We start from the raw sequence: 12,156 nt of genomic DNA, 5'->3' as shown, positions 1-12,156 counted from the left end.
AATTGCTTTATGTTACTTTCAGAATGAGAAAGAGTTTCACCGCTTACCCTTAACAAGAAAATATCCGAGAAAGTCAAATAACTGGAAGAACACCGCAAGAATATTAAACTTGAAAAACTATAGAGAGACAAATCTTGAAATTTAGTTAAATTATGAAAAATATGAAATATATAAATAATATACTTAAAAAATAATTCATATTTTGATATTTACGTGTACATTCAAATGTAATAAGTGATGATGTTATGGATATAAACAATAACAAGTAAAAAGGATCAAGGATCCATCAAATCACTACAAGAAACTATCGTCTGTACACATTACTGTTAATTTTAAAATAATTTATTTACTTCCTTATTCAAAAAATATGAATAATCTATTTATTCATAATAATAAAGATTGCATAAGTCAATAAAAGTATTGAAATAATGGTGTTTTACGTTAGACATATATTTTATGATCATAACTAAAGATTTTGTAATCAATCACTTGAATTTAGCGATAAAACCAAATATATGTTAACGTTTTTTTATCAGAGTTAACAAAATTGATAAATAAAGATGACAACTAGATTACAGATTAATTTATCAATAGTTTCAAATAAAATTCAAAAATTTTATAATAAATATTGTTAGAAATAATATAAAAAAATTAAATGTATTTATTTATTATGGAACAATAAAATAAATATAAAAATGTGCACACAACAATTTGATTAAAAAATTATCATTGTAATGTGGAAATAGATCTATATTATATTGATTTGCGAAAATAATAGATTGATCAATAGTTTGCGCAAATCGAAGATTGCAAGTGAAACACTTCATGATTTCGATTGCTTGCGCAAATCAAATCTAATTGATTTATTTCTTAGGTAATTGCGCGGCATTATTCGTTGCTAATGTGTATTATTTAATATTTCTTAATTGGGTTTCAATTACGGTATAATTATTAGTTTGCCGAACAAAACAGAAACGAGCTAGCATTTCATGTCAGACACACGGAAAACATAGAGAGGAGGTCGCCTGAGGAAGGTCGACTACAATTTATTTCATTACCCTTCTCGTCGTCGTCGTCCAAAGGTAACCAACTTAAATAATTTATATCCCTTCATGTTCCTCTCTTACCGACTGTTGTTGATGTATATAGATCAGAGTGATTTTCCCGTATATTCTCAAAGAAAGTTTAACAAATCACTGTAGCATAGCTAATTAACTTTTCGCAACTAGATTATTCCAGCAATTAGGTCCGATTCGATTCGGTACGGCACGGAGAAATGCACTTTTCCTCTTTCGATTTCTTTTCTAGAATTTCAGCTGCTGGCCAAAATAAAATCCAATTAGTTAAACGTTTGGAATACAAACGAGAACACATTTTTTTCTTTCTTTCTCTGTTTCTTGTTTGGCTTTGGCGTTTTCGGTTTGTTGTGCTCAACCTCAAAATACAAACAATTTTACTTCCCATTTGTATACACGTCTTTTGTTCCATTATGCCCAGAACAGTTAAATGCCTACACGGATATCCGCTCTAGCATTTACATATGGGTTTCGCGTAAAATCCATTAATATGGACACAACGCACACCGTTTGAATCACATTAAACTCTAAACAAAATCGTTTATCTTTAGACTGTTTTCTATCTATTATAACTAAAGTAATACATCAACATTTGATCATCTAGGCATGTTGTCTGAGAATCTTTGAAATGAATACAACATTTGACCCATTGGTTAATGTTTAATATCAAAAAAATGTGGATTTAGCCAATATATTTATCTCGAGTTAGCAATAATGAAAACTGTAGGAAACAGTTCGATTTTGACCGTTACTAAACAAAATAATTCATACGTGTTTAAAATCAATAATTTTCCTAATTGAAAGTACTGTTGTAAATTATTTTTTTTCAAAATTTATTACTCGTTTACTTTTGTAATTAGCATTACCGTTCTACTGTTTGTAAACGTATGAGTGACCACGTATAATATATTTATTTTGCAAATCTTTTTAACACATCATCACTACAAAATACGTTTGAATTTGTGTTTCTTTATATGTGTTTTCTATTTCCAAGAAATGGAAAAATAAAATTACAAATTGTAATTATGTACAGTAAAATTGACTGACTACATCATATATAAATATAAATTAGAGTCTTTTATGAAAAGTTCACGTTTATAGAGAAACAATATAGAATTAAGAAATGAGACATTATGAATGAAAATATTGGGAATGTGATATTGGCGGTACAGATTATCCGGACTATTATTGTTTTATTAAAGTTTTATTATTGTTTAAAGTTTTCTTCAATTTCTTAATTTGAAACTGTTTTAGAGTATTTTGTGGATGTTACAAAATCTAAAAAAAGTATTATAAAACAAAGTATTCTTCATTCTACAGTATAAAGCTAGAGTGATTGATATGTTCCTTTTCAAAGAGATAAGTTTGGACGTAATGACCTGGAACAATTCCTCGGGATGCGCGCACACCTCAGATCCATTAAAGCCACCCGTTGTTAATGTCCTTCTTTTGATACCGAAATAACGTAATTTTCTTAGAGAAAGTAATTATTTGAATATAACAACAAAAACTTGTTTCACGCAAAAGGAAACCGTGCATATTCAATATAATTAACTGCAAATACGATAAGTGTATTACAAACTTATGCACCAGGGGCATCTCGAGTGAATTATTGCATCTGGACTAACTTAACCATATGGTTGGCCTCTTGGCGAAATTCCATGCCTCACTTCCTTAGAGAAAATTATCATTAGCTATTAACAAAGCCCATTATTATCGACTTCTCATGTCCAGATATTTCCTTATTATATGTAATCTATAATTATAAATAAAAAGAAAGGGAAAATATACCTTCGCTTCAAGCACACTTCACTCATTGTAAATGTAAATTCAAGTCCACTTGAACTTTAGTTTATGATAAAAAAAATAATTGTCGTCAAAGAAAACAAGGTCGTTCATTTAATCACAATCAACTTCTTAATTAGTTGGAATCAAGTTAAACAACACAAAGTTCATTGAATTAATCTAAATCCATCAAGTCTCCAACATATGCTCTTCGAAGACTATAACTGTTTGTAATTTTGATTTATTTTCAGTTGTATTTGTAGCACACGCAACATATGGATACAAATAATTATACCTACAATTAAATTAACTTTTTTTTCATATAATAATTAAAGTATTGCATTCTATATTAATATATTAAATTTAATGATATTTAATTAAAATTTATCAAAAGCAATTAAGTATTTGCATAGTCAGCAATTTTTTTTATTGTGTAGTTTGTTCAAAATCTTCTGTTCTTCAGATTCAAATTAAATTTGAAATCGCTTCGAGATTCTCAGGGGAAATATGCTATTCTCAAGTTTCTTTTCTTTAAACTTTGAAAAGTCATAATGTTATATAATATATCAAGGAAGAAAGAAGTTAGGAAAGTCGTAAATATTTCTTAAGCGAATAAAAAGACTGCAAAAGTGTATTTATATAGAAATATAAAATCCTCTCTTTTCATTTTATTAGATTCTGGTTGCTTACGCCAAACGACACATTTGTTATAGCAATATTTAAGAAAAATGAAAGTTTTTGTTATTTTTAAGATTTAAATTACTAAATTAAAACATTACTTTAATTAGTTAATTATTACACACAATTTTTTTAACAAATTATTAATAGATATATGAAAACTCTTTACGAACTACAATCTGTATATATAAACATATTCACGAGATGTTTGTAGGTATTATGAAATTACTAACGGTCGATTATCTGAGATTAAAATCTCTCGCACTTAAAATTCCTCGAAACACTGTTTTGGCTGCTTCGTAGTTTCCTTATATAATTAAGAAAACAAGTGGTACTGACGACGTGTTGTATTTTTATTTCTTTTAACATTGTTATTCTCATAAAACACACTTAAAATCATTAAAGTAAACTAATTAAAAATAATAAAATCCTATGTACTAGTTAAGTATCTTATTACATAAGATTAACGATTAGAATCAAGAGATAATCATGATAGTAGAACTAAATCAATTTTGATACCAAAAAGTCATATTATCTAGGACTATCACTGTCGTATTTTAATAACTTTTCTGATACTAAAAATCGAAATTGTTATGTTTAAATAATTTTTTTCTGTATTCTCCTATTCTTTTCTTTTATTGTTATAAATACATGGCTGAATTAGGTCGCATTTAATAAAACATCTATAAGAAAAAAGCACATTTGTATGCAATAACATTACGATTATAAAATAATTCTCAATTAGTTAGGTGAAGTGACACCTTGAAATTGTAGTTTTTCTTTAAAATTACAAATAATAATATGATTGTTATGTTACTTCATGTAAGCAATTAAACCATTAAATTGAATTTTATAGCCGATTTATTCTAGTAATTGTTTTGAAAGAAATAATAATTTATGTGGAGAGTCAACGAAGTAATACGTTAATTAAGTAAGTAAGGATGAACATATGAAAGAAAATTAATAAATAATCGATAATGAATTGAAGACATTCGCAGGGCGGAGGAGACCAGAGGCTTCGATAAATCGTTATGGTAGTTAAAGTATGCAAATGCGCTGAGGTGGAAGATGAAAAATGGTCGGGCAATAATAAAGTACATACGATGGTGCATACGAGCGTAAATAATTTAATACCGAGATTACAATTTGTAATAAACGCCCGTACAATATTCAAAATATCTTTCTCCAAGTGGCCGGAGGCAACTTTCGAGACAACCAGAGAGGAGAAGAGGTCCACCTTGGATGCAAGGTGAACCGGCTTCGCGTCTATCCACTTGTCGCGCGACCGACAAAGAGAGAATCAGTCAGACTTGACCCGATGAAAAATCTTTAAATCCATTTCCACCATCCATCACAATCGTGCAACCACACTAATATAACTATCATCCACATACTCACAATCCCTCTGAAGCAGCAATCTTATATACGCCGCCTCTTCAAGAAATCAAAGAGACCATATACTGTCTTCTCAAGAAAACAATAGTTCATTTATGCCCCTACGATTGATTCTCTGAAGAAACGTTTGTTTGTAAGTCATACCGTATGTCCTCCCATGAATGGACCGTTAAACATTAATAATTATAACTGTCTCATAATGAATAGTAAGTAGCTTTCGTCTCAGTTTGGATAACTCCATCAACTCAAATGTCATAATATAATCAGCGTTAGAAATTAGTATTCATTAACTGAAAATTATGGCAGCTCTTTCGAGAATGTGTGTCGTTGCTATTCCTTTGCGTTTGGTCAGGGTTCTCCAACCTTTTATGTCTTGCGTGTATTTATTTCTTACAGCGAAACTATTTATTCCAAGCAATCAAATTGTAATTATATAAATTACAAACTAAAAGATACAATGTAAAACAAATTTGAGATTATAACATCTTGATATTTGTTTTTGCAGCCAAAAGTATTTTCAATAGAAAATATATGATTCATAGATAATTATTACTTATAATACATCCTTTTTTTAAAACGTTTTAGCAGTTCTGTAATAAATCAACACAGCATGTTTATAGACGGTGACTAATTATATTCCTAATAAATGTGTTATTCTCGTATTCGTAATATTTAACAAAATAACTACAAAAAAAACATATTTTTAGCACATTCCAAGAGTATTTTCTGTGATTCATCCGACGAAATTTATGTCCAATTAAACCTATCAATCGATTTTACGTAATTATGTGCTTGTTTGTTTTTGTAGGTATTATCAATGTCGCAAACTCTAATCAATAGGTTAATAAATTAATATTAATTAATAATTACCTGCAAATTGCGTATCGGAAATAACTGAATATCAGTTTATTAATATCAAAAGTTCTGTGCAAAATTGATGGATAATGAAGCAATGTTTTCAATACTATGAACATACATGATATGCAGTAACCGATACAGCCTGCAGATAATGATCAAACTACGGAAATGTGTTCCAAATTAGTTTTTGGGTATAATTAGATCGCCACAAACTGTTTCTACCCGAGTTTGTTTGAATTCAATTATTCCGCTACCCTCAAATCCATGCTAGCGTTTTGTAATTAGATCATCGTTCGTTTTTTTTTATGCATTCAAATAAAATGCGTTATGCTTTTAAATGTACATCATACAAATGAATGAAGCAAATGCATGTTTAATGTAAATATTAACAAAATGTAAAATTATCAATCCGTTATTTGCATTATTTTTTTTGCCGGTTGTTTAACGGGGTTTGTTTTTACATCAGATATCCATTTGCGAACTTATGTAATAATAAATTGGGTCATAATAAAAGTATAGTACCTATTCTAATAGAGGTAAACAATCAGAAAAAAAGTGAATTGGATTTGCCAAAAAAATTGAATGAATTTCTCGACAACCCCTTAAGATAATTACATTATCAACCACTCGTATGAAAGCTGAATATTTTATCTTTCCAACAAGCCTACATACATCTTCGTGCTGTCATCGAGTCGCCTGCTATGAGCTGCAGAAATTGAAAAAAAAACACACACTTAACGTCTTATACATAACAGAGAAATGACGGTTTTCTCAATTTTTTCAGTGTTTTCGGTATTTCGTGAATTTCTCGACAACCCCTAAAGGTAATTAAATCATAGACCACTCGTATGAAAGCTGAAGATCTCACCTTTCCAACGCGCCTACATACATCTTTGTAGTTATATCAAGTGGCCTGTTATAAGCTGAAGAACATTTTTTTCTCGTTTTTTATTCAGTTTTTCGTGATTTTCTCAACAAATCCTTAAGATAGTTACATCACCGAACACTCGTATGAAAGCTGAATATTTTGTCTTTCCAACAAGCCTACTGGCATCTTCGTGCTATTTCCGAGTCGCCTGCTACGAGTTGTAGAATTTGGAAAAAATGTGATTAGGATTTTCTGAAAAATATTTACATTTGTTTTTAATAAATTGAAATTAATTTTATAGATTTTTATTAAATTGAAAATGTTTACATTTGACTATATTTCTATGGGATTGCTATAAGTGAAAAACAATATCATGAAAAATCGAGACCAGGTTATATTTTTTTACCTTCATGGAACGCTTTATCATATTTTACATTTACATGGTGAAAATTGTTTCACTATACGAGTATTTCACTATTTGAGTAAAAATCCGAAAATTCTAGAAGTGAATATAGTCGTTAAGCGAGGTTCCACTGTATTCTGTATAATCAAGTATATTTTATTATACTTTTCTACAATTGGTCGTATCTTTAAGTATTTCAAATTGAATATAAATAGAACAATATTTAAATAAATAAGGTTATATTTTATAATTGTATGTGTTTATTACTGATTGATAGTAGAAACGTTTCTTTTAATATAGTAATGTTATAATCCAGTATTGTTATGTCACCTAAACAAGTCATTAAAAAAAAATGTATAATAACAATAATTTTCCACTTGTATCTCGAAGTAGTAAATAAGTGTAATGATATAATGACATAAACGGAGTCGTTTTAATAGTTGTTTCTCGTATTTTGGAATGCGTTTCATAAAACGAGAAAAAATAAATAAAAAAAAAAAAAACATACAATTGTTTCGTGTGTTCAACAGGTGCAACAAAAATAAGTTGGTTGGTAATGAAATGATCCAATTTTCAACACGGAGGTGTATTAATGGCACAATTAATGTCGACTGATGTCTATTAGTGGTAATCAATAGGGTATGCAAAAGAAACGACAGAAACGTAACAGTTACAAACAGCAGGAATTTCAATATACTGTTATTATTACTTTGTATACATATATATATACGGGCAGCACATACACGCTTCTAGCAAACTTGATTTACACGTGAGATCCGAAACTTGCGTTTGTTTATGCTTATTGAAGTACTCACGTGTTATTAATTTATGCCAATCATTTGAATGAAAATAAAATCGCGTGTACGTCCACGAGACACGAAACAATAAAATCAATAGTTTGAAACGTATTTAATTAAATAAAAAAAAAGGAAATACTTAATATTGATGGAAAACTGTTTGGAAAACATACAAGTTAGAATGGTAAAGACTTGGCAATTGATTTCCTAGGATGGACCACTTGTCCAGCTCGAACCAATTGTGAAATTTTAATATTAGCTTCTTGACTAAAATATGATGATTATTTGTCTTTAATTTGGATTTTTAAGAACTATTATTGTCACAACATCGTAGCACGTTTTACTTTATAATTAGACCGGTCCAAGGTAGGCAACTATTTCAATTTGATGACTTAATTAATAATATGTTAGTATTTGCTATGTTATTTCACAAATTAAAAATATATATATAAAATATGAAAACATTTTAATTAATAAATTTAATATTTATTACCTCATTACTTTTAGACAACTAGCATGCTTCACTAGTCAGAATATGAGAACAAATAACGGTTTCCCGGATTTTTCTCATGAAAATACAACATGTAAATCCTCCATAGATGACTAACTTTAATCTATGTTGGAAATATCAAGAAGTGCTAGGTGAATTAATCAGACATGAAAACACGTGCGCAAGGTTTTTAAAATGTTAATATCGTCATTGCAATTGAAACAACAGCATTAATCAAGATTATTTTCAGATGAGAACTCACACGTATATATATTTTTGTATTATTTGCTTGAGCGAAAACATTCTTGCAAGTCATAGAATGTGACACGACTATTAAGATGGGTATCCTGTAACAAAGTTGTATAGTCTTACAACACGTACAGAGACAAGTATAATAGCGATGCAACCATTTCATTAATTTAATGCGCAAATCTATTAAAATAATTAGACTTGAGATAATCATAAACTTACCGTCTTCAAGTTTGTTTCATTATAACCGGAATATACACGAATAATATATTTCGTCATAAATATTATTAGTCTCATAAGTGTTTACTATAAACAATGGATATAAAAACAGCTAATGTTTTATTTGAGAATTAATTGTTCTAAATTAAGGATGAAAAAAATAATTGAAATTCGTCCGTACAATGAACTCGTTCAATTAATTAATACCAGGACAAACATATTAAATTACCGGAAGATTCATGTTAGAAATATTAAAGTCAATAAGAAAAGAGCAAGGATTTTGTACAAAGAGAAATACTATGCTTTGTGTAAGCTTTACTTGAGAATTGGATTAGCCGAAATACTTTGTGCCTCAATTACATTTGAGGGTTGTGATTGCTAAAATGAAAATGGAACAAACTTCTGTAACAACTAATTGTTACAAATAATCTAAACTTTTAAATTACAATAAACAAAATTACAAATTAAAATATGATAAATAAATAGTAATCAAATTCTTACTATTACGATTGTAATAGAATTTGCGTACGGTGAAAGTTGAGTCTGATTTTTTGTGCATCTTATATCACTTGCTTTTTTTCATTGTCAGTTCTGGTCGACTGAATCAATGGGACGATTGAAATGTTATACGCATTGGGAATTGTATTCGATACCACGGAGTCAATAAAACTTGTTACAAAAGTATAATGTATTGGCAATAATTAGTGCAGCACAATTACGTAAGAAATTACACTTATTATACTTTTTAAATTTCCATAATAAAACAAAATGCTTTCAAAAACACAACCATCAAATGGACTTGCTTTTATGACGACCAGATCAACGTACCTGTAGGTGAAAAGTTTTAATTCATAAACATTATTGGTGCATTTTCTGTAATTAATACTCATTAAATATAATTTATATAATAAATATTTATTATCAATGTTTCATTTGTATTATTTTTTTTTAGGTAATTTATTTGTTATGTTGTACTTCACTGATAAACTTTATCTTATAATCCCAGATAATTATTTATTATGAATCAAATTTGTTTCCAGATAATCTTCCATTAATTTATGTTTTACAAAAAAAAAATATTGCATCTACTTTTCAAATATTTGTTTTTCCTTCTGTAGTTAAATTTGAAAGTATATAGTAAAATGACTTTAAATATATACTATTTTTATATTTTAAAATTACATTTAACTCTTATTTTCTTAATTAATAACGGTAGGTTAAGGAAATTAAAATTTAAGTGAATTTAATATACAATTTCAAGTTTATTTTCTGTAAAAGAAACTGAATTTTTGTTTACTAATAAACTTATTAATTAATTAATATAAAAAATAAATTTAAATATATTTGGACTAATATTGGATGAAATTTGTCACACTTGTAAAAGTATTTATAATTTTGTCATAGTGAAATTAATATAAAAATATGCAAAATGAACTGTAACTATATAGTTTATTAATCAATAATAATAATGGAAATGATGTTATTTATGTAGAGATTAGATATAATTGTGAGGGTACAGACAACGCAACTGTGATACGGGTGATTATCAAAAATTTGGGTTATTGGTCGGGCGGGCAATGTGAATCTCTTGATTTCTGGCGTGGAGAGAGTGTATGGTGAGACTGTCCGGTGTCATTGAGAAAGCCGTCTTGGACTTGGAGACTGTAACGCTCGCACAAGTGGCACAACTTCAGGCTCAGTCCGTGGTCTGTCGGTCTATAGAACGCACGTATGTACAGTTACTCACGAACTGTGCCACTAATTGCCCACTTCTTATGCTGTTTGGCCACCTGTAAATAAATTTAATAACGCCGAAACTCTTTAAGAAGAAACAAACAAAAAAACACACTTATACACAACAATCCAGTGAGTCCAAAGACAGTTGGGGTTTTCCTTGTTTTCGGTACAATTAACTTTGTATATTTTTTTTGTTGGATAGTGCTGTGCAGTGCCAGGGACTAAGTACTTTATAATAATCCGTATTCAAGCAGTGATTTTGGTATTAGATGCGTTAAGAATATAATGGAACAGGTAGCAGCATTTGGTCCACCGCCGTTGCCACCGAAGACAAGAAGGTCCCCTCCAGTCTCAGCAACGGTACTATCAAGTTCCACTGCAGACGTCTTCGGTTACACCGTGCCGGAAGTTCATACAGGACATTCGCAGATCTGCAGCACTGGAACAACATCGGGCAATCATGTCGTCAAAATCCGCATCAATCCAGAAGACGCTAGTGTGAACAGTACAGGTGACGCGGGTGTCGTCTGCGAGATATCACCTTGCATCCGTATCAGCGTCAACTCGAACGAAACGGAGATGATTCAGAACAATATCACCGAGTCGGCGAACTCCAACGCTTATTTCTACTACAATCCATTCAACTGCGGAACTGTTATCTCGAGTGGACAGGTATCACCTAGTGATACCTTGGATTCGGGCACATGCAGCGATCTGGATAGTACTCCACCGCCTCCGTTGCCTAAGAAGAAATCAGCAGGTGTCAGTGTGACCGTTATCGGAGCTCAGCACAAGAGAGCACCCAGTTTGACGAGCAGCGGCGCCGACGCCGACAGCGATGACAACGAGAGCAACATCAGCTGCGACTCACTGAATAGCGGGGACCTTCCGGAGGAACTTTCCGATGACAAATTTGTGAAGGAATGCAAGGCTAGCGCATTTCTTCCCCAAGGTCTTCTCAAAGACATCAGAGATAGATCCATCAAACTGACTCAAACCGAAAAGATCGAACAACACGATGATCTTGGCGGCATGAAGCCTGAGAAACAGATCACCGAATCCTTGAACAACAATAACAAGAAGATCATCGAGGAATGCATTTACGAAGAAAGGGACCAAAAGCCTGCCGATGCACCGACTAATATTATTTACGACACTGACAAATTCTACAAGTTTCATTTGAACGAACATTTGGACGATGAGGAGAATGTAAAAGTGACCAATTTCAATACACAAGGGGACGAGTCTTTTGCCGGCTACAAAGACTTGCTAGGTGAAGATGGCGCATCCACGATCCGTAGCGCTCGTGGTACTGTTAGAGGTGTGAAAAATCGTGTCAGAGCTGGAATAGCTACATTCCTTCAGATCAATGACTACGCGAAGGTAAGATATACAATATTAACAATCAATACTAACTGAAGATGATTTGTATATTTAGAGTAAGCATTTTGTATACACACCATTTCGCTTAATTTTCTTGTCTTTTGACCCGCTTTCTCTTATGACGGCCGCACCTGTTCACTTCAGCTGTTATTAGAGATAAATCACAAATTTCGCAAATGAACATTCCACCAAAATACCAATGCCCGAAAACGATTGCA

General features: G+C 30.8%; 1 protein-coding gene across 1 annotated transcript; it reads left to right on the top strand.

Annotated features, from left to right (window-relative positions):
- Positions 1 to 10,353: 10,353 nt before the first annotated feature.
- On the top strand, positions 10,354 to 11,938 carry LOC108563267 (glutaredoxin domain-containing cysteine-rich protein CG31559-like; the record flags this gene model as incomplete). Its single annotated transcript, XM_017921929.1, has 1 exon — positions 10,354 to 11,938. A coding segment is annotated over exon 1 (1,098 nt), but the record flags the coding sequence as incomplete, so codon positions are not given.
- Between the last annotated feature and the right edge of the window lie 218 nt (positions 11,939 to 12,156).

The sequence above is a fragment of the Nicrophorus vespilloides genome, unplaced genomic scaffold (genome assembly GCF_001412225.1).
Source record: "Nicrophorus vespilloides isolate i.1.1-1 unplaced genomic scaffold, Nicve_v1.0, whole genome shotgun sequence".
NCBI classification, from domain to species: domain Eukaryota; kingdom Metazoa; phylum Arthropoda; class Insecta; order Coleoptera; family Silphidae; genus Nicrophorus; species Nicrophorus vespilloides.
This window is presented reverse-complemented; position numbering and strand designations above follow the sequence as displayed.